The sequence below is a fragment of the Astatotilapia calliptera genome, chromosome 1 (assembly GCF_900246225.1).
Source record: "Astatotilapia calliptera chromosome 1, fAstCal1.2, whole genome shotgun sequence".
NCBI classification, from domain to species: Eukaryota; Metazoa; Chordata; class Actinopteri; order Cichliformes; family Cichlidae; genus Astatotilapia; species Astatotilapia calliptera.
The window spans coordinates 24,797,407-24,821,406 of NC_039302.1; the positions used below are offsets into that span (position 1 = coordinate 24,797,407).

The 24,000-nt window shown below is 39.0% G+C and overlaps 2 protein-coding genes across 2 annotated transcripts; one reads left to right on the top strand and one right to left on the bottom strand.

Annotated features, from left to right (window-relative positions):
• Positions 1-118: 118 nt before the first annotated feature.
• On the bottom strand, positions 119-11,603 carry LOC113024330 (nuclear receptor-binding protein-like). The gene is made up of 18 exons (XM_026171305.1): positions 11,437-11,603; positions 10,485-10,854; positions 10,187-10,309; positions 9,844-9,945; positions 9,613-9,702; positions 9,342-9,382; positions 9,141-9,235; positions 8,395-8,478; positions 7,751-7,806; positions 7,567-7,665; positions 6,479-6,611; positions 6,048-6,138; positions 5,592-5,642; positions 5,084-5,219; positions 4,923-4,976; positions 4,736-4,799; positions 2,613-2,668; positions 119-2,333 (listed from the first exon to the last, which is right to left on the bottom strand). The coding sequence occupies exons 2-18, from the start codon at positions 10,800-10,802 to the stop codon at positions 2,274-2,276; spliced, it is 1,653 nt and encodes a 550-aa protein (XP_026027090.1). The 5' UTR covers positions 10,803-10,854; positions 11,437-11,603; the 3' UTR covers positions 119-2,273.
• A 956-nt stretch (positions 11,604-12,559) lies between these two features.
• Positions 12,560-23,374, top strand: kctd3 (potassium channel tetramerization domain containing 3). The gene is made up of 19 exons (XM_026171343.1): positions 12,560-12,972; positions 13,337-13,390; positions 14,249-14,294; positions 14,687-14,760; positions 14,868-14,926; positions 15,574-15,654; positions 15,832-15,993; positions 16,615-16,705; positions 17,161-17,351; positions 17,553-17,668; positions 17,850-17,937; positions 18,441-18,557; positions 18,656-18,826; positions 18,935-19,090; positions 19,370-19,466; positions 19,626-19,819; positions 19,927-20,065; positions 20,177-20,299; positions 20,732-23,374. Exons 1-19 carry the CDS (start codon positions 12,902-12,904, stop codon positions 21,273-21,275), a joined length of 2,574 nt encoding a protein of 857 aa, XP_026027128.1. The 5' UTR covers positions 12,560-12,901; the 3' UTR covers positions 21,276-23,374.
• Positions 23,375-24,000: the final 626 nt, after the last annotated feature.

The following is a 24,000-nucleotide window of genomic DNA, read 5'->3' on the forward strand; positions in this document are numbered from 1 at the left end:
GGCGCAGCAGTCATTTCAGACTATTCATTGCATCTTTGTTGTGTGTAATTCTCACTAATGGTGTATCCGGCACAAAACTGTGAAACTCTGATTCGTAAACGACTCCAAAAACACAAAGTCATGATGCAGTTCACACATTTATTCGTAAGAACCAGTATTCTTTGAAATACAAAATGTAGGAATTTCAAAATATAACCAAAAGCTGGTATCATGGAGTAACTGGCTAAAGCTGCACACCCTGTACAATAACTTATTAACCAGTTTCATCACAAACTGGCTGGAAAGGTACAAAAGTAAGAGAGAACAGAGGTGCAGGGGAGAGAGAGTCAGTATAAAACTCAGGTGCATCACATTGGTTGTTTTTTTTTTTTTAAACCACTTCTACATGTGTTGCATTTACATTCTCCTGGCTGGCATGAGAACAACTCTTTGGAAAATACAACCTTGCCAGTTCACAAACACACATGTAGACAGTGGAAAATAATGGAATAGGACAGAACACTTATGTACAAAAGAAGGTAGGAGAAAAATAGTGACCTGAACTTGGTGAAAAAGACCACTGAAATCACTGGATTATCATCTCAACAGAGAGGTGTACAGCTTAAATATTATAGCTCAATAACCAGCATTGGATTAAATATCAGTCTGAAAGCGCAAACAACTTTTCATCGGATTGCTAGACTAGTTACAATACACTTAGAAGTATATTTTTAATAAAATACCAGCACAGCAGAAGTTATCGTACGCAACAGTTGTTTTTCTAGCAATTTTACTACCTGTTTAAGTTCCTAAATTGTTTGAGCTTTCAGACAGCAGTACCAGTAGTTCAAAAAGAGTTTTGTGCCACAATGTCACAAAAAGGCCACAATTAACTCCCTGGTCACAACACAGGTCTAAACAAGACCTGTATGATGTAAAAGGTGTTTACACAAGTGTCTGTGCTCAATGCAACAGGTCCGAGTTTTAGCAAAAATCACTGTTTAGCAAAGAAAACAACGGAAACACAACGGGTTGTGTATTGGCTGAGACTATCAGCGTGGTGTCTGTGCTGTTGCTGTAAACAAATAAAGAAAAACACATGCTATTTCGGATTAACATGTATAAAACACACAAAGAAAAGCCTGGGTCATCTCTCTACAAGATATGGCAGATGAGTTTAGTACACAAGTCTCTCTGAACGACTTAAGGGAAGAGTACCGTGTGCGAACCCAACAAGCAGCAAATGGTAAAACCAAACAACATAAAAACAATATGAAAGAAGGAATTACAGGCAAGAGCGCCTACAGTAAAGCAAACCCATAAAAAAATAAAAGAGAAATTCAGTAACACTGAGTTCACAGTATCTTAAAGTAACCAAGAGATCATCTTTCAGAGAAAGAGGGTAAGATGGCTTCTCAAAATGTGAAATGCACACACATTTTGTTGTGTACCAAAGGCCTTTTAAATTACATAGATTTTTTTTAAACTATCAAGTGAAATAAAGCAAGTGTCTGTTACCCAGTTTCAAACTATTCCACATATTTAACGCAACAGGCACTTGGTTGGTCTAACAAACACTGAAATTCAAAGAGGTGGGAATGCTCTATCATGTAACGAGGGGCCAAACGAGAAGAAACTGATGTAAGTTGTTTTCTAGATTTCCTTGGTGTGGAAAAGCATCCCTCCACCTCCCTCCAAGTCACAATTTTGCTGACTGTCAACAGGTGTTAGATTCTACTGTAAAACAGGAGCAAGAAAACCGTGTGACTCTTAAAGGCCAGAATGAGGTCTGATGAAGTTTTACACCATCTCCTCCCAGAACACAAACAGGTCAGGCAAATCATTATGTAAACACCCTGCCCTGAAATACAACTGTGAGGAAAGTGTAGCTTTCAATATAAAACTGCAACTAAGTGTGATAAACTTGATCAATGTTCCAGCACTGATTAAGTTTAGCTTGCAATTCGACATACCTAACTTAATAGCCAAATCATTCAAAAGGATCTGGCATGAACATATTGTAGGCGTGTATGGATTTGACTTTTAAAATAAAAACTTCAAATTACTACTGAAGGTTTGCGTGGAGTCATCTGGCTTTACTTTTAATATTTGGGAGCTTTTAGGAAATGTTATTCCCTGAAGTAAGAAAGCGCTTCTCCTTTGGTCACATCATCGCTTAAGGCTTCGTTAAAAAAATAAAATAAAAATGAAACAAGCAAACCAGGTAGTCACTGTGTTGAGTAACAAAAAAGAACATGTAACAAGGCTGAGAGCGATGGTCTGGTAAGCCATTGCTAGTGAGGAACTTGGTTGAATGATTCTTCTAGTTGAATGGCTACTGTGTTTTGGTCCACCTGCAGAGAACATAAAGACAATGACAACAACCCAGGATGTTATAATCACACATACATACAAATAAATAAATATATAACAGAAACTGTGTCAGGAAGTAAGAAATGTTGTCAAAAAAGTAAAAAAAAAAAAAATGTCTCCGTGTGGGAGAGTATATTAATAATGATCAGCTGCCACTTTCAAACACTGGAAATAACACACACACACACACACACACACACACACACACACACACACACACACACACTTTTTTTTTTTAAACACAGGAAAAAAACCCCCACCTCACTGATTAAGCCCAGTTGCACCAACTCTACGGACAAGTCTTGAAAGTTCTCATCTGAAAGACATACCAATGTAGTTTGTAACAGTAATTCACAGTCACAACTTCAGCACACACACCCATGAAGCTAAAGCTAATAAAAGTGTTAAGTACCCCCACACACACACCACATAAGATGAATTAAAAAAACAACAACTACTCTGGTTGCTCTTTGCACCACTAAAACATTTTTGTGGTATGGCTGTGCAAATTTTAAATGTTATAAGGCAACAAGCATCTAGTATTGAGGGGGCCGGAAGAGATTTATCAAATTAGAAGAAAAGGACAAAAGTGGTTCTGCCAGGTCAAAAACTGTTAAACCATGTTTGTCTCTTTTTGAAGTCTTAGTATCTCCCAACTCTTCTTTCTACAGCCATAAAAAACAAAAACAAATCTAATCTAGTTTTATCTAGTTTGTCAACATCTACTCCCGTTCTTTCTTTTTCACAGCAATATGCGACTATACACACTGTTTACCTAAAAACTGGCAGAAAATGTCAGATAAAGGTGCTTACATAATTGCTAGGTTGCTCAGAATACATTAAGACATTGGTAAAATGTTCAGAACAAAGTATTATCACAAATTTTGTTGCCTACTTCCTTCCAAGACCACCTGTTTGGTTATAACCTAATGTTTTGAAACTTTTTCCATTATCGCTATAGTGGCTGCACTACTCTGTGCTTTGTGTGGTTTGTCATGGTCTGTCAATTTTTAATAACACAGCTGTCAATTTATAACTATACCAGGAATGTGGCTGGGACAACACAAGCTGCAGGAGGAGATAGAGGATCCAATAACTTTGACATTAACAAACACACCCATGGGCCCCAGCTACATGAAGAGGGGCTTGATATTCAAGTTCAGGGTGAGGCTTCCTCACTTGTTTGCTCCTTGTGGTCTGGTATTAAGTCATTTAACAAAATTAGCACCCATTTACCTTTAATGTAAACATGCTTTACTTGTATATATGTTGTAGCAGGATTTAACCATGCAAAATGCAAGGTGGTGAAATCTGAGTGGCTCAATGTGAGTTAGAGCTTGCAAGAACAAGGCATGATTAGTAAGTGTGGGTGCGCGTGGAGGTAAAGTTTCATCAAGTATTTCAGTGGCATTTGGGTGCAAGTGTCCAAAAGAAGACATATGGTGTGAGAAACAGAAAATGCTAAAGAGATAGAGTAAAGTGAATGCATGCGAGTATGTGACAAACTGAGTCTGTAAATGAGAGACAGGGGGATGAAAGCCCGGGAAGAAATGAGCAGATCTTGACACAGGAGGTGACAGCTGTCAGCTGCAGCCTTTCACAGGCCTGACATTCTCCACACGCCTGCAACATTACACATGCCTACCATACCTGTTTGTGCATGTGCATTAGATCAGATCACACTGCCAGTTGTATGTTATATTCTCATTTGCCTCCCTTCAAGCTTCTACTTGTCTTTCAAAAACTAGCAAAATTAAAAAAACAAAAACAAAACCCTTTTCTTTTTCCATAATGAAGACTGATCAGATTTCAGCATTTGTAAAGCCAGTAAGGCAACCATCTAATAAAAGCACGTCAAATAAAAATTTAAAATAAGCACAAGATTTTCATGACACACAAGCGACAGCTAGTCTTCCAGCCTAAAATAGTCATGCACACTGTATACATTGTGACGCCATTCAAGCTCTCTCTGGAACTTTACTCTCACTTTCCTACATGCCTCAGTACAAACACGTGGAGACAGATACTTCATGTTAAAAGTAATAAAAATCACACTCAGATATTTACAACCTCGTCAACCTTGTTTACCAATACATGCAAATGAAATTCTATCATTAACCCTAAATGCAAACCTATCGACAAAATACTTATTCTTTATAAAAACCTCACTCTGAAGTCTGACATGTTTACAACCTCTACCAGAGGCCATTAAGGTTTAGCTGATGGAAATTTTAAATATTGTTTTTTTTTGTGTGTTTATAAAGCAAGTCTTCCAAATTTTCTATACTTGACCGACAACAGCGTTGAGCTTTTTCAAGCTCATTACACATGTGTCACCATGTCATATGAACTGATAATAAGATATGAAATATGTTGATCTTACGAGGTAACATGTCACAGCTTAGATGTCTATTCAGTTTATCCTCCATTTTCAGCAGTAATGTAAGCTAAAAGGACAGAAACAGATTGAGAAAAGGTTATTTTCATTTCAAGTTGTTGCAGCAGGGTTGTTGTATTTTGAATTATTTTAAAAAATAAAAAGAGAAAACTGCTAATGTTATAACTCTTACATGATACTTTGCTCCCTCTTCGACAGGCTCAAAGCTGCACTGCATCTGAATAATCTGCAGAAAAAGAAGAGCAGTCACAATAGAACTGTATATGATGCGCTGTGTCTTCATTCAGTGGCCAGTTCAATGTCCATTATGCCGGTATAAGTTGTTTTACACACCTTCCGTGTCTCAAGCTCTGAAGGTTCAGGCGTTGGGGATTTGACTGGAGGGATGACTACAGGAGATTTAATAGTCTCCTTCTGAGTCTGATGTGGACAGGGCAGCCCAAATGCCGTCATTGGATAAATACCATTCCTGATCAAAAGAGAGAAAAAAGAAAGGAAAATGTGGAGAAAACATAAAAAAGAAACAAAGTGAACTGATAAGACAATGGAATAAGAATGGGAATTGGATAAATCAGTGTATTTATTTTCTTTGCAAGCTCCTTTGACAATAAATATGGTTAATAGTTGAAGACAAAGGCCCAAAACACAACATTTTATTTTTTTAACAAATAATAGCCACAAAATCTAAGATACTGAAAATATCAAAAATAGTATCACATCATATAGTACTTTAAAAGATAAGTGGAGGCAGTACAAAAAACAGTCAGATGGCCCACTGCTGCCTCCTTGTGGCCAGACCCATTTTTGAGCACAGGGTTAATAGCAGTAGCTGTGCATTTACCTCACATCCTCCAAAAACTTGTCCAGCTCCAAAGCTGGAAACTGTGAAAGCCTACAGAAAAAAAGGGAATAGTACTTTTTTGAACCATTTGAGAAAATATTTAATATATTATAATGATTAATGAAAAATACAAAAAACTAATATATATATATATATATATATATATATATATATATATATATATATATATATATATATATATATATATATATATATATATATATATATATATATATATATATATATATATATATATATATATATATATATAGCGGGGGGTTATTTGACAACCCTTCAGCTATTATATTATATTGCTGAATAAGCAGTAGGTTCTACTACTACACAACCTAGAGAATACTTTATATCACTGATGTTACTGCTATAAGGTGCAAAATAAAAACATAATTTTAGATGTTCAGTTAAACTACAACACGAATATCAGCCTTTGGCACTTACTTGAGCTGAACATCCTCTTTGGTCTCGGCAACAACCAGGTTTGGGTCCAGTTTCTTAGTGATCTCCTCGAGGGCATTCTCAGGAATCATGTCTGGGCAATTAAATTAACATAAAAGTAAATATCTTTAAATTTACACTTGCATACATGCTTGTTGCTGCATCTGTTCAAGAGGCAGGAAATCACACCATTAGTCACACTAGCTTGCGACCTGTTTTGCTCAGTACCACACCACAAAAAGATGATAATGAATTAGCAGAAAAAAACCTTATGAAACTTGCAGTGCAATATGTTTATCACACTGTTAACAATGCAGTTTAAAGTTATGTTTCTAAATTTGCTTGTTCAGTTTTAAAAAAATGTCTTCTTCATGAGAGGTTTGCAAGTTTTAAGCCTGATAAAACTTTGTTTTTGGTGGGGGGAAGGGACTTACGTTGATGGCTGACAATACAGTGTGCAGCCAGCAGTTTTAAGAGCGGTACTTCAAAGAGAGCCTGGTTAAAAAGAAGCTCCCGGGCTGTAGGTCTGGCAAGAGGGTCACATTCCAGGCACTTCTGGATTAATTCCTATATAACATAAGAAAAAACCCAACAATTAGGTGATCTCCTGTGTGCAAGCACTTGGCAACAGTGGGAAGGAAAAACTCCCTTTTAACAGGTAGAAAACATTTGGCAGAACCAGGAGAGGGAGGGGCATACATCTGCCGCAACCGGTTGAGGGTGAGGGAGGGAGGCAGGAAAAGGAAACAAAAACTATAATATACAGAAGAAATGGGAATGAGACAAAGCATTTTTTGAGCATGCAATTTAATGAAAGTAATTCTTAAACTGAAACACCTCATCAAAAGTTTAGGACCAAATGTTTAGGACCACGAGGCCAAATCTGTGCAAAAATGTGGATTCAATGTCATTTTCTGTCAGATACTCACACTGTCATGACGTTCTGATGGCAAAGGCAAAAAAAAAATAAAAACGTTCCCTTTTTGAACACGGTGAGGTTGTTGAACTGCATAAACAGGGCCTCTCGCAGCACGCCATCGCTGCTGAGGTGGGACGCAGTAAGACAGTCATTTGGAATTTCTTAAATGATCCTGAGGGTTGTGGTTAATTGGAAGAACCAAAAAAAAAAAATTTCACCAGCACTGAGCCGGAGGATCTAATTGGCTGTCGTTCAAGACACTGGATGGTCCTCAACCCAAATTAAGGCTGTTACTGGTGCAGACTGCAGCCCCATAAACATCAGACAGCATCTGAGACTGAAGGCCTTCAAAAAAATGGTGTGAGGTGCTTTTTCCTTCAGTGGAACAATGGAGCTTCAAGACGGCCACTGGTTATGTCCAGAAAAATGTTTTGTCTTACTCCCATTTCTTGTTGCAGTATGTTGAAGCTCTACTTGGAACCTTGTTAAGATCCAACCATGCAAAATATGATTTTTTGCTATTTTTTTAAGAGGTGTTAAACTTTTGATCATGACTGAATAAAGATGCTGACGCCTACAAACACACAATATACTGAATCTCACCCTCTGCAGTGGGTCCTCCAGTAACTGTATGGCATTGTTGATGGCCTCCTGAGAAACATGAGAAGAGTCTCCATTCCCCTGAATCTCCAACAGTGCCATCTGCAACACATCAGCACTCATTAACAGACAGCTCTGGGAAACAGTTTAAGCTCTTATATATCATATACTACGGGTCCCATCTCACCTCTAAGGCACACATGCCAAAGGAGTAGATGTCTGCGGCTGTAGTAACATCAACATCTACAATGGGAAAAGACAGCATGTACATATATTACATCGTAATCTAGACTAAGACCTATGATCCAATAATCAAAAGTGCGTCTTTGACAGCTGACCAAAAAACCCCCAAAAAACAAAAAACAAAACAAAAACAAAAACCCCAACCCAAAAAGAGATATTAATAAGAGCATACATGATCCTGTTGCATGAAGTACTTTGTGCTTGCAATTTCAATGGAAAAATAACTGTGCAATAAGCAAAAATATTAGAATAGGGCATAAGAATTTAGTATGCCTCCAAGGACCTCTTCCTTACATTTTATATTGTTCTAATACTTTGATGTTATATACATTTACATAAAATACTGTTTGTATAAAAATACAAGCTTGCCATATTTTATTTAACAGAAAGGGTTTTGAAGAGAAAAACGTGTACTCTCTTAAACTAAAGCAAAGAAAATGAAATATGGAACACCCTGACTTTTCAATCATGTTACTATAATAAAAATATTTTTGTGAGAAAGCTGAAGTTCATGTGTTTAAACATGTTTTCCAACAGAGCTGTATCATAGGTATAAATTGCTAATATCAGTAATAAGAGAAAATCTACCTCCATATTCCGGAGCAAAGAAGTGCAAATTTTTCTGTTCCTCGGTACAAGTCTTTACGTGGTTGTTAATGGTGTCTGGAGCAACTGCAAATGAGATAAGGACAATTATTTTCAGAATACACAGAAAGATGAGAGAAAAAGTAAGAAAAGTCTGAAAAGTAAGCATAGGATAGGAAGAAGCAAAACTGCAAACTGAAAAAAAAAGTAATGAAACAAAAAAACAAAAACAAGAAAGATAAGCGATGAAAAGATGAACCAAATTCATAAACTAGCGATGTAAATATTACCTTCTGTTGTTTAAACTTTAGTGTGGGATTGTCTGGAGGCTTTGTGGTTACACTTGAGTCACTGTAGCCATATTTACACTCAGAAAATTGGTTTTCTAAACCACATTATGCACAACTTTTGTTCCCTCATATGATGTGCAGGACTGGTTTGTACAAGAACAAGGCAAAGATTTGACCATTATATAAGAAGTCTGAACTCCTCAAAGTCTATTTCCTGCTCAGCTTGCAAACTAAAAGCAATAATAGGGGCTGTGTATTAAATATACATTTAACACTGGCAAGACTTGAACACTTGAACATTGTTTCTTGTTCTTTTGTACATAAAATCACATAAATTTCCTGTTTAATTCCACGAAAACTTTGGTTCTTAATCCATAATTTATTATAATTTGACTCCTTTACTGTTGCTTTGCCTTCACTACCTAAAACGCAGGGGATGAAACCTGTGTAATTTTATACCTGATCCAATCTTGATGAGGCCGTTGTGCTGAATGAAGACAGTGTCACAGGTCAGGTTGCCATGGATGATGGGAGGATCACAGGAGTGAAGATAACTGCATATCAGGAAAAAAAGAAAAAGAAATTACAATTACATACAATGTACTGGATTTCTATCAATGTGAGTGTATATTAAAATAAAAGAACATTTTTAAAAATGACCTTAGAGCTGAAAGAATCTGCGTGCACCATCTCTTCCAAGCCTATAGGATCATACAATTTATCAGAGCAATTTCTAGTTGGTTTCCAAAATGGCTTGACATTTAACCAAATAATAAGAAGCACATATTTGTTACTATAATATGAAAACTACGCTTTGCTCCAGAAAGACAGTCCCACATTCTGGCTTTAAACACAGTTACTTTTTACCTTTAGAGAAGACTTTTCATATATTCTAGTACATATGCAGTATTATAAAGTCTTTTTTTTTTACCTTTTCATTCATGGTCTTGTGATTCTTCTTTGTCTTTTTCAGAAACTGCTTCAAGCTTCCAGATGACATATATTCAGTAATAAAAATCACCTTAGGGAGATAAAGAAGTGTGTAGAAAACACAAAGAGAGACATTGTTCAAATGTAAACTGTGATTATTTCAGGGCAATAGTAATAATTCTTATGGAGTTGACAGAATATGAAACAATGTCTCCAAAAGCCTGAGACTCACCCTGGCCCCGTTGTCCTTTTTGTCAGCCCAGTATTTGTGAAACTTGACAATGTTGGCATGCTCCAAATGGATCAGGTTATCAAATACAGCCTCTACCTTCTCCTAAATCCAAGAAAAAAGGACAGAAAGCATAGCAGTTATAATAAAATAGTACAAAATGTTGCTTTTCCACTTGCTCATAGAGAGTTCCTGTAAAGTAGCTCCCGATGACATCACTCATAGAATTCAAAAAATGCCACAGCGTCACTATGAACTTTGTACCAATGTGCCTGATCACTTTGTACCAATGTGCCTGATCACTTTGTAACAATGTGCCTGATCACTTTGTACCAATGTGCCTCACCTCCAGCATTTTGAAATTTTTCCTCTCTGAGATCTTAACTTCATTCCAAACTACTTCCACTCCTTCTTCTGTGTCCATAGCCAAGTATGCAGCATCAATCCCTGGGACGTTACGCTGATTCACCTACATTTAAAGGGAAGAGCGGCTCATGAGGTCAGATGTTTTACTACCAAAATGAAGCAGATATCAAAAACACCTTCCTCAAGTTTTGTGTTTTCGTCATCTTTTTTTATTCTCTCCAGCATTTTGTTTTCATCTATGCCTCATTTTATAGTTTACCTCAATGATCCACCCTTACCTCTTCTTTACGTTTCTGCCAGCGGCCACAAGGGCTCTCTTCCAGAATATATGATTCATCTTCACTTTCGTCCTCATCCTCTGTCGCTGAGATAGTACTAGGCTGGACAGAGGACACAGATGGAGACACAGAGGGTCCACTTTGTACCTGGTGGGTAGTACTGGACATGTTTCCTGATGTGAGCTCTGGCTTTCCCTCAGTACAGGGAGTTCCCCTCTCCTCTGACTCAGACATCATAACACACAGGTTCTGAGTTGAAACAAGTGACACAATGTCTCTTTCTTGTTTCTCCTTTCTCTGTTTGAACGAGTCACACATCCATCTTCTTCTCAGGCAGGCTTTTCAACAACGTAGCGATCAGAAGGGAGGACTGTAAACAATAACACATATGTATAGAACGTGAGAGGGCTTCTATGGGTTTTTTTTTTTATATAACAAGGACAACGTGTTCTAAGAGGTAGAAGAGTTGAAAATCATTCCCATTTATGTCCATATCGTGTGTTAATAACATCTGTATTGATTAAAAATGGCTGTTCAACATCCAAAGGTGTTTTCACGAAGAATGGATGAGTCGTTAGTGCTAATAAATTAGCTACAATTCTTTCCAAGTAGTAAGAAGTTAAGATGCATTCAGGATGCATTAGCAAAATTTGTAATTCACATTTCCTCTCCGACTCTAGTTTCTTTACCTATAATTGTGTGTTTAAGTTACTGAGAGAGGAAGCCCTGCGCTTTACTGATAGCTTAGACGCAAAATGACATTACTGTTACAGGAGACTAAATAACTCGTGTAAGTGAACTTATTTGGTTAGGTTCCTGCTAGTGTTCAATGTTAGCTTAAAGTTCAACCACCCACTCCTTGGCTAACTTTCCCCAGGCTAACAAGCTAATGAAAGGTAAATAAACAGATTGCCAACATAAAAAGTTGAATAGCAACATACTAACGTCTTACCGTGGATCACGAGAGCACCGCAAAGTTAACAAACAGCCCAGGGTTACATACTGATGGAAAAGCTGCAAAGAGACGGCAATATAAAAAATGTTAGTTCGCCATAAAAAATGTTGCAGGGTTTCAAGTCCCTTTCGCACAGCATAAGTGGGAGGGGCGGGGCAACACTTGAGGAGCGCTTGCTTGCGCACAGAAAACGCAGAGCGGTGAGTACGTCGAATAACGCAATTTAAAAATGTTACACAAAAAGGCTACATTATTTTTGTCCAAAGCACTAGGCCGGAGTTCGAAATTTAGCTGTGTCTGGGTCCATAATTCCCCTCGATGTTGTGGTGTGGGAGTGGTTAATATTTTTATCCAAACTTAACAACGCATGATCTAACAGACACACACAAAGAAAGAAACAAAATGTTGTGTCTGATAAAACAAATTAAATAATAAAAAAAAGAAGAACAATATATAGATTTTTAATATTTTAGAAAAAATTAATAAAATAAATAAATATATAAATATACATGGGAAAAAATATATATATAATAGATGAATGGATGGTTACATATAGATGGATATATACTTTGATTTTGTTTTTACTCCATCACACGATCGTTGAGGCTAAACACCATTAAAACTGTGTGATTATTTGAATTTGAGCTATTTCATATTCATATTTCCGCAACTGAAAAAAAAAAAATCGAGTAATCGGAAAATTCCGAGTTAGGTATCTCAAATTTTCAACCTACCAAGTATACAGTTTTGTATTTATTTTTATGCTGCACTTTTTTTTTTTTTTACCGTGCAAAATAAAATGCATTTTGCTCTGGCGACTTGTGTTGAACAACAATCCAGATAGATCCCTTAATATGAGATACAAGTTCAAAAGTTCTCACTGGGCATTGTAATTTCATAAATATGTGCTTGTATGTCATACGACTATTTTAGTAATTAATTAAACGTACGTATCTCGTGCCGGTTAGCAATACTAAATTAATTATAAATTAAAAATAATTTTCCCCTTAAAACATTGTTTTAGCGATTGGCACCACGTGGTTTCATCGAAAGCGGAAGTTGCTAGAGGGGAACTCTCTTGCCTTTTTTTTTTTTTTTTTTTAGCTGGCTCGTACAGCTGTTTCACGTTGCTAAAATCCTGCGCAACCTAGTATCCACGATTTACATCTATGCAGTGATGCAAACAAGCGCGCAGGGAAATAAAGGAATTATTGTGTGGCTGCCTTTTTGATTAAAAAACACTCCCAGCCCGTCTTCGCTCACTATGCGGAGGCTTCATGATAGCAACGCGATTCACATAGGTCGTGTATAACTGATATTTTATGGAAGGTGGAAGCAGGAGAGGCTGTGAGGCTGAGGAGTCGGGGCATCAGCTGAGCTGGGGACTGGAGCGTTAGCAAGCTAGCCTTCGTGACAGAAACGTTCTTAACGGAGCAGCGGCTGTTCGCTGGTTCACTTCATCATGGCCACAAATGGTAACAGTTTAACGCCTGCGATGGGAGAGATCATTCAGTTAAACGTCGGTGGGACGAGGTAAGCTTCGTCAGTGGGACACCTCAAAAGATGATGGCAATTATTTGTGAAATTTGAGCTCCTGTGGGTAATGATGTGTGTTTACATGGACAAACAGCCACGGATGTAGCTCGAGTAGACACAAGCTTGTTTACTTGATCGTTACTCCTACTTTCTTACACACGAGGGATAATGTACACACTGAAAATACACAATATATTAGTTTCATAATAAAGGCAGTTTTTTTTTTCTTCTTTTAGCCACACCAGTCATTGTTGTGACCACTAATTATACCTCTTGGTCGACAGATTGCCCAGTCACGATTTTAATGATGCAACTTTCTATTTTTTCACAATACTGTGTTTTGTTATAATTCATACTGCAGGTTCAGCACCTCCAGACAGACTCTGATGTGGATCCCAGACTCTTTCTTTTCAAGGTTTGTAAATGCTGCCAGACTCTTGTAAAGCACATGGGATATATTTGCTTAATACACGGAGCTGATTGCGTTACTGCTCTTCCCTTACTGCTGCTACCAAATAAGAAGCTCCACTTTAGTTGTAAATTGTGTGACTTCTCTGTATTGTCTACAGCTGCTGTGTAGAAAATGATCTAAATGCATATAGCAGTCAGACTCAGTGAGCATATTACTATGCACTCATTCATATTACATAATTAATGTTAAGTATGGATGTTACATTATGTCATTTCTGCCCTACTTCATCCCGCTACAATCCCAGTGATGGTAAATATCAGGGGATTAGAATTACTATTCACTATTACCGGAAAAAGGTTCATAATAAAGTAGTCCTCAGTGCAAAAGTGTTCAATGTAAATGTTATAATAAAGGTATTGGAATGTGTGGCTTTTTTAAAATCAGATTTTAGCCTTAGAGGGAATCCTACCCTCTAAGGCTAAACAGCTGATTGGGGCTAGGCAGATACCAGAGTCGTAACAAACTCAAAACACTGGACTGGCTCACAGTTTGACAACAGCTGACCAAGTAGTGTAAATGCCTGCCAAGGCACCTGTCTGTCTGCCCGTCTGTCAGTCTATCTGCTCTGCTGCCAGCTGTCTGAAGTTTTTTTTTTCTTTTTCATGCAGACTCTTTCAGCTTAATAGTCATAGTTAATAACAGCACACACTGACATGGTATTAATTTGTATTTCAGTGTCAACAGGCTAGCCAAGTGTTTGTTATTGTAAAATAATTGCTTGTTGTGGTGACACTGGTGGTAAGTGGAAATAGAGATGTGCTTTAGCTAACTGGAGAACTCTTGTGTGTGTCTCTTTTCCAGTTTACTGAGTGGAAGGATCTCCACTCTTCGGGATGAAACTGGAGCTGTGAGTAGCTGTTGCTTCCAAACTGGGGCAGCATCTGCAGGCACCATCCAACATCAGGGGGAAAAAAGGACATGACATTTTGTCTGTTACACATTACTGTTCTGAAGTACGATACATGATGCTGAGATGAGCAGATGAGCTGACATCCACTTCTCTGCTGTTGGATGACGCGCTGTTTTTGCAAGGCCACTTCTGACTTCATAACTTTAGTTGCAGAATTTGTTGTGGATTCTGAAAAGTGTTAGAAAATAAACAGAAATGTTCACTGTAACTCTCCAGAGCCGTGACATTTTCATTAACTCTCCAATCAAGTGACTTAATAGTTAGTCAGCTTTTGTTTGCGACAAACTACTGGATCTTCAGTCCTCACCAACTGATTTTCTGCCTTTCAGATATTTATTGACAGAGACCCGACAGCTTTTGCACCAATATTGAATTTCCTCCGAACCAAAGAACTGGACCTGCGGTGAGCAGTCTTAATGATGTTCAGAAAATATCTATTTTTTGGTGTAATTCTGTCGCTTTGTTCCTCGTAACTTACAGAACAAATATGCTGTTTGTTTCTCTCTGCAGGGGTGTCAACATCAGCGTCCTGAGACATGAAGCAGAGTTTTATGGGATTACTCCTCTGGGTATGTTGTGGAACAAAGTTTTAACAGGAAACCGAGTCAGCCAAGTATGAGTACAAACATTGTGGAAAGCTTATAATAAACCTGTTTTGCAGCCAATACATTTTGCAGTGTTCACTCCATGTCTCCAATATCAGCAGGTATTGCATAATAGTTGAGTAGGTTGGGGTTTATTTTGGAACGAGTATAGTACAAAGAGCTGCTGTCGTTAATGTGAAATGTTGCTCTTTAGTGAATGTTTTTTTTGAGGCTCAATTTAACCAACCTCGCAGCTGTAATAGTGTTAGTTCCACGTACTCTAATGTTGTTTTACATCCTGTTTCAGTGTTTGTAACTTCCCTGCATTGTCTCTGTACTCAAATGGGAAGCTTACCTCAGTGAAAGCTGATCACCTTCGTATATACAGAACAAAGTACTTGGATCTAATTTGAATCAAAGTGGACATGAACTTTGGCAAAACAAACTAAAGAACGAGATCCTGAGGAAAATTTCCATCAGTAAAGAAAAAGAAAATCAGCAGCAGTAACTATATTAAGTAACCCATATTAATGTTATTATGATAATGACCTAATACTAATTTGCATATTGTTGCTTTTTGCTTTGTTTTTTTGTCTGCCCCTCTGTCTTTGTGTGCGTGCATACATGTGCAGTGCGTCGCCTGCTGTTGTGTGAGGAACTGGACCGCTCATCATGTGGTAGTGTTCTCTTCCATGGTTACCTGCCACCCCCAGGTAAAGACGTGAAACTGAGCGACACTGAAACTGAACTGAAAGATCATCCTTCTGAGGTTTTATTTAAAAATATCTTAAAAATGGAAAATGGAAATAACCTGCTTTTAAGTTCTAGAACAGCACAAAAGTGAAAGTCAGCAGGAATTTTTATTTATAAATTTCTGTTAATCTTGACAGCCATCCCTGCACGAAAATCAAGCCCCGCATCAGCAGCCATTGGCTCTGCTTCAGATGAACGGCCAGGCCCTAGTGGAGCAGAGGGCTTCACCCGCGTTGGCCCCCTTTCTCACCCATCCTTCTCTGCCTCGCCTGCTGGAACAGATGACGGCCACAAACTGGGCAAGTAGCCTGTGACATCTCTCTGAATACAGAAGATGAATAATAGTCATAATCTGAAGATTTTGCATGTGCTTACATCTATTATAGCAAATTGTGAAAACTCAGTTGTGGAATATACTGTAGGCGTAATCTCAGAATAAAAAACAAGCAGGAACTGTAGTAAGTGACTTGTCAGTAGAAACAGGAATCTGCCTTCTGCCTTCCCCAACAACTGTGCATCTACTGCATGTGAAGGAGCAAGGACAGTTATGATACAGTCGTATGTGTGGCACATCAGTATCTATATGCCAGTAAGAGAGTTCAGTTCATGTACAGTGTGTTTGTGTGTGTGTGTGTGCATCACTGCTGGAGCTAATATGACCTGACATCCTTTTAGCGCGTTAGTAGCACTCACTGAAGTAGCCTAGTTTCAAATTGGTCTGCTCCTTGCTAATGATGGTATAATGTGATGTACATATTAGAGGTAATAAACAGAGAGTAGAGTGTCTGGCTGCTTTTAGAGATCTGAATCACATTTTAGGTAATTTAGAAACCAATAAATGAGTAATTAGGCAGAAAAAAAGTCTTGCTAAGCATGCTGTGAAAGACATGAGGTTAATGGTGTTTTGTTTGTGTGTGCAGGTCCCATGGTTGACCCTAGGAAGGTGCTGATTATAGCAGGACACCACAACTGGATTGTAGCAGCCTATGCGCACTTTGTAATCTGCTACAGGTAATATTACAACATTTCTCATACAGCTCTAGCTCAAAAGTGGGACACATTAAATAATTTATAATGCACACATGCATTCATTGTCTTTTATGTCTCGTGTTTCTGAGTGCCAGCATTCAAGCTGTCATCTTTGGTTTTATTCGAGTTAAATTGATTCAAATATTAATTATAGCTGAAGCAAACAGTCCACACTGAGAGTAAAATATTATTTCTTTTTGCGAATATCCATTTTTTACAACATGGACAACCTGGTAAAAATGTTATTAGGTGTAATAAGAGTGGGTATGTACGCTCACATTTATGAAAGCTCATATATCAGACTTCTTTAATCTTAACCAAATCCAACTGTTCCAGTGCAGAGGTGCATGTTTGTCACTCTCGATTTAAAAACTTAACGAGAAAGGCATAAAAATAATCAGAGGGTAAAAAGTATTTCTGTGTTCTTTTCTCTGCAGGATAAAGGAATCCTCTGGATGGCAGCAGGTGTTTTCCTCTCCCTACCTTGACTGGACCATTGAACGTATTGCACTGAATGCAAAGGTGGTGGGCGGCCCACACGGAGATAAAGACAAGATGGTGGCTGCCGCCTCTGAAAGCAGTATCATCCTCTGGAGTATCCAAGATGGAGGCAGCGGTAATGAGATAGGTAGGCTAACAAAAAACAAATAAACAGAACCCCCCCCCCATTTTAAAGCTTCAGGCTAGATTTTTTTAATAGGTATACATACATACCATTTTGTATCACCCGTAACTTCCTTCAATCTCTGACTCCACCTTTAGTCTACATTCACGTTTTCCAGCTTTCTACAACTTTGTTAAAGTTCATTCTCTCCACGCGCTGCCCCAGGGGTTTTCAGTCTCGGCGTACCTGTTGACGATCTCTTCTTTATCGGGAACCAGCTGGTGGCTACCAGTCATACAGGAAAGGTTGGAGTGTGGAACGCTGTCACACAACACTGGCAGGTAGGAGAGCGTATGTGAGTAAAACACAGAGCGGGCTGAGTGCTTGTGATTTTCCTTGTTTGTGTTTATTAAAAATGATATACTGAATAATTGAATTGTGCATTTGTTTAACTTAGATTTGCTTCCCAGTGAGAGGCACCAGTACTGAACTGATTTTTAGTTCCCTTTTTTTTCTTGTTAGGTTCAAGATGTGGTTCCCATCACCAGTTGTGACACTGCAGGATCCTTCCTGCTACTGGGCTGTAACAATGGCTCTATCTACTACATAGGTACACACAGACAGGTTTATGTTTTCTCTGTCTGTCACACAGTTTATGGATTTTTTTTTTATTCCATTATTCCATTTAAACCTCTTGTCAAATGCCACAGACAGAGGTGGTCCTCTCTGTGTGAGCCAAGCAGTACTGCCCTTGCTTTTTCTCTTCAAACCAGGAGCAACTTGGTAACTTTGATCCATGATGATCACTGCTGTGCCTATCAAACATTTCAGGCACTGAAGCAGATTAAAAATGAATACCTAAAAAAACCCCCAAAATAGTAAAATATTCTGGAACAGTTCTAATAAACACAGATGTCTTTTTGCTTCATGCATTCATCATTCTCTATGAAATGCTTATAAAACAACCATGGCCTCCCCCCCCCCCCCCCATCTAAAAGATAGAAATTTACTAAGAGGATTCATTCCAGGATCTGAGTCAGTGAATGATTCAGTGAAGGGCTTATAAAACCCCAACAAAGACACGCTAACATGTAACCTTCTTCTTCTTTTCAGACATGCAAAAATTTCCTCTGAGGATGAAAGACAACGATCTTTTGGTGACCGAGCTTTATCACGACCCATCCAATGACGCCATCACTGCACTGTCTGTCTACCTCACACCTAAAACCAGTGAGTGGGCAAGTTTTTCTTCCCACAGAAAAACTACCGTTACTTAGTTGTACATATTTATATTGTGCTTTTTGTTTTTCCACTGCTCCTACTCTCAGGTGTGAGTGGGAACTGGATCGAGATAGCCTATGGGACTAGTAGTGGAGCAGTGAGAGTGATCGTGCAACACCCAGAGACAGTAGGATCAGGACCCCAGCTCTTTCAGACCTTCACTGTGCACAGGAGCCCAGTGACAAAGATCATGCTGTCTGAGAAACATTTGGTATCAGGTGAGGAAGGTGTTGCAGGCAGTATCCCTGTCTATGTGTGGGCTATAGAGGATTTTATAGGATAACAGCTGCCTGCATCTTATGTGGTTGTGTATTTGTGTCTGTCAGTGTGTGCAGATAACAACCACGTTCGGACGTGGACAGTAACCCGTTTCAGAGGGATGATCTCCACACAGCCAGGCTCCACCCCTCTAGCTTCCTTCAAGATTCTGTCTCTGGAGGAAGCAGAGAGTCACGGGAGCTACGGCTCTGGGAATGATATAGGTGAGAGAGTTAAAAAGTGTGTTTGCACTGTAATACACATGAATTTCTTTAATCCACCACTGATAAGATAAACAACAAATCCCACCCTGTGCAAAATAGGGTTAGAGTTACCGGTCATCATCATCATCGTTATTAACCTTAACTGAAAATGTATCTATATGTTGGTGAAGCTGACACTGAAAAAGAATAAAATTTAATTATGATTAACCACCTTACGTAGTGGCTTTTGCAGTATTTGTGCAGTATCTTAACATCACTGAGTTGGCTTTTTATTTTCAGGTCCTTTTGGAGAGAGAGATGATCAGCAAGTTTTTATCCAGAAGGTGATCCCCATCACCAACAAACTGTTTGTGAGGCTCTCGTCAACTGGGAAAAGGTACAATGCCCTGCCTCTCTGCTCCCCTGACCTTTATCTGACTTTGTTTCCTATTATCTGACATACATGATATTTTTTTTCTTTCATTAAATGTCCCTTTAGGATCTTGGCACTTCTTTTTAAAATTTACTACCGGTAAATGACATATTTGTGTCTCAGGATCTGCGAAGTGCAGTCAGTGGATGGGACCACCATCACTTGCTTCATGGTACGGGAGTGTGAGGGCTCCAGTCGAATGGGGTCCCGACCTCGCCGTTATCTGTTCACAGGTCACGGCAATGGCAGCATCCAAATGTGGGACCTGACCACTGCGATGGACACCGCCAATAAAGGAGAAGAGAGGAAGAAAGAGGGTGAGGAAGGAGAGAGATTAGTGAAAAGCCAGAAATGTGAAGGCGAATGTTGTGTTTGTTTTAATGAAACAGTAAGTTTTTAATGAGGCTCCTCTCGTTTCTGATAGATATAGGTGGGCCTACAGAGGAGGAGCTGCTACAGCTGTTGGACCAGTGCGACCTGAGCACCTCCCGCTGTGCGACACCTAACATTAGCCCCGCCCCCTCTCTGCTACACCACACACGCCTCCGAGAGTCCTGTTCGAGGTTAGAAAGGCAGCACTCATTTATTGAGGTTACAAGCCTATATATGCCGTCTGAATTATCAGAAGATGTGTTTGAAGGAACATAAAAGACTTCTTCTTTTTCTGTCATCAGTCTGCAGTTACAGGCACCGGAGCCCATTCCCGAGACCCAGGCTACATATGGAGCTGTGCGACCCTACAGAGAGAGCCCCCTGCTGGCCCGTGCTCGTCGAACTGAGTCCTTCCACAGCTACCGGTGAAATATCATTTATCAAACACTTATACTAGAAGGGTTCAAATAAGAGTATACTAAGGTGATAACTTTAGGATTTCAAAACTTAAACCCCCCCAAAAAAACAAAACCCAATATTGAGACTAGTAAGCAAGATTGAGTGTTTTTCTTGTGCGATTTAACCACTTTCTAAATCAGTTGTTCTTCACCCACAATGCTGTGTTTCGCCAAAGAAGAGCTCTGGCTGATGACAGAGCAGGGAGAGATGGAAACTTTGTGGTGCCTTACAATAACAGAAGCACTTGGCTTTATAGTCGCTTTGCTTGGCATTTCAATAACATAGTAATTTGATTATGCTCTACTAATGTAAGTTCAGGAAATGCTGAGTTGTCCCTGTTTGCATTATGTTCCATTATCTATCTAGCGGTGACTGTCTATATTATCATGCTTTCATAGAGACTTCCAGAACTTCAGCCTGACTCGAGGTGTCCTGGACAGCACAGGGCAGACCCCTGATGCCCGCCGCTCTCTTTGTGACTTTGGGCCTGAAGACAGTGAGAGGAGAGCCTCAGTCTTGGAGCTGTGGGCTTCCCGTACCACAAGTGCAAGCTGTAACACAACAGCTGGAGCGTCTGGAGTATCTGCCACAAAAGCTGAATCCAGTCAGGAATCTGCACGGCAGCCTCCAGACAGCCCAATTCCAGGAGGTGACGTCAGGCGAAAGGTACATGCTCAGTCAGAAGAAGGAGAGGCTCCTGCATCGGGAGGAGACGCGGTGAAGGTTGATGGAGGTGTGAGGAAAAGGGGAGTACTGGAAGGAAGCTTTCTTGGGAGAAAGAGGGCTCCTCCAGTTCCACACCTTGCCTCTGTCCCCTCTGGATCAGAAGGCGGTGGGAGCGACTCTTCTTCAAATGCCTCTCCTTCCCCCACCAAACTGTCCACCTCACCACGACACAGGAAGCTGGTACCTGAGCCATCCAGCCAGGACAGCAGCCTGTGAAGGGCGCCTTTTCTCTTGCTCTCGGTGGAAGTTATCTCGTAGAGGTACACTCTCTAGGTGATCATGATAACAGAATTTAAGAGCAAAAGAGGAACACGAAGCAAAAAAGCAGCGACGGCCCTTTCCGCCTCCACAACAGCCTTGTTAAAGTATGGTTCAGGATGTTTGTTTCTCTTCAAATCCCACACAACAGGAGTGCTGCCATGTTATACTGAGCGCAACATAAATATACAACATCCCAACGCTAACATCACTGTCATGGCAGGAATGCTTTTCTTTTTTTTTCTTAGATCACTCACCCTCGTAAAAATCTGCCAGGTGCCAGTAATGCTCCTCCTGTCTCTGTTTGTGTTTATTTTAGGCTGTCTTAACAGATTGCTGATAATCTTTTTAGCACTTTAAGTTTTAGGCATGAATCAGATCGTTTGCTGGCTCAGTCCTGGAAAGAAAAATGCGTTTTTCTTCCTTTTATGATGTTGCTCATGCAACATCTTAAGGAACACACAGCCACTACAAGAACAGGACAAAAGTCTGTTTGACGAGGTACGGTTAAAGGAGTGGTCGGTCACTTCTAAATGTGAAAACATGAACTAATTAACATTAATAACATACCACAGCACTAACAGTAACCATTTACCAAGATATTTCAAAGTGTTTCTAATAACCTATATCAGGTGTGCATTACTTTGTTCAGAACCTGATCTAAACTGATCTTCATATCTGTAACTAACAGTTACTTCTATTATCATATAAGTCATTTTAGATGTTTTAGTCTAAAACAGTGTCATAACATGTTACCTATCACAAACTATTTCACTTATAATGGTATAAAAAGGGAACAAATCAGTAAAACTAGACCCCATTTGGTGATTGATCACCTGATTGGCTGACTCATCCGTTCAGCACTAGAGCAGTGGAATTGAGCAGACCACGATTATATCAAGCATCTCTGACACTATGTGCAATTTGTCGTGCAATCGATTTTTACTTACCTTAAATGTGTTACCTTCACTAGAATTCTAGGCAGATACTTGGATCCTAGAATACTTTGGGACACAGTAATTATTGTTGTTAAAGCAACAACACTAAAAAGCCAATAGAGAGCGAGCAGTTCAAGCAGGCGATACAACTTTACAGAGTTGTATGACAGCTCAGTACTATGCAACAGTGGATTTATCATGCACACCAGAAATGAATAACTCTGGTTCCCGGGCGATTCAAACTGAAATCTACGTGGATAACAGCCTGCAAAAACGTCGAACCCCCGTGTGGATGAGTGACTGCTTTTCACTCCAGCTGGCACAGTTTTACCCGTTAGTTCCAGTCAAGTTACGCTGTTAATCTCCTTTGATGCTAATTGCAGTTCAACAGGCTCTTTGATCCTCAAACAAGACAAAAGTTGAAACAGTTGTGTGAAGCGTTGGACTGCAATGTTAAAAAATGTGAGGTATTTTATTAGACGATCTATATGTGGAATTCAAAGAAGATAATTCAGTGCTCGAAGCTAAAAAAAATTATATTTACACAAAATAGTAAAAGCAAATGTCTTTTTAGTATTTTGTGGTATAGATAGTCAAGTTCTTGTCTCAACAGAGAGAAAGAACACATTTTATTGTCAGCTTGTTGTTATAGTTCACAAGTAAGAGGAACCGTTTGTGTTCCTGCTTTATCATTATTATTATTTTCACAGTGGTGCCTGTGTGAGATCACTCTAATTATTTATTTTTTTATTTTCACACTACACTCATGCTAAAACAAGGACCTACACTACATCACTTTACTCCCTTTGAAACAGGTATAAAATGTGTGTTGTGTTGAATGACTGTTGCAGTGCCTTATGTAACTTGTTTGGCGGTTATCAGTCCGTTAATGTGTTTTAATTGAAAGAAATTGTGACCAAATGCTTGTGAAGACGGAGCTCATTGTGGAGGCACGTTACAGACCTGCCCACGTCGCTGTTGGCTAGAATTGTGTTATGATTTTACAGCGGGATAAAATAGATGTAAAGAGTGGCATTAAATATTAAGTAATTAGGGATTTACCGATGAGTGCACTGTGAAATTCTGGATCGACAGTGATACTGATGTTTATTATGTTGTGGTTGCTTTTTTTTTTTTTTTTTTTTTTTTTAAATTCCCCAATTTGTTCCAGGGAAACAAAGAAATCTTGAATATGAAAAAAGTAAGTGAACTGTTTTAAAGTCTTTCAGCTCTTCATCACACTGTCTTTAGCCAGCACTGGCAACATATAAACATTACAACACTGAGAACAGTAAATGTCCGATACGGATGTTGTGGTTGATACATGGGCACTTAACATTACATTAGCAGACTACATTGCACATAACCCTCACATGCATTAAGATCGGAAAATCGAAACTTCCTCCCAAGATGGGGGATTTTATATATTTTTTTAAAATGTAACTTGTACTTTTAGTTTTAAGCATACCATATAGGTTGGAAACAAAAAAATATCTGTGAGTGACAACCTTAATTAGCATAACCATGTCCTGAAATATTAATCACACTTTTCCAAAAGCAGCAGCAATGTAACATGTTTCATTGGTAATCATTTCTGAATGACGACAGAACTGACCGTGTGCTAACGGCTTGTACAAAGATGTAACATTTTGATACATTAAGTGTGTGCAATGTGGACGTGTAATCAGAACAAAATCCTGATGCGGATGCATTGATTTGTCTAATGGTGTGTTGATGTATACGCT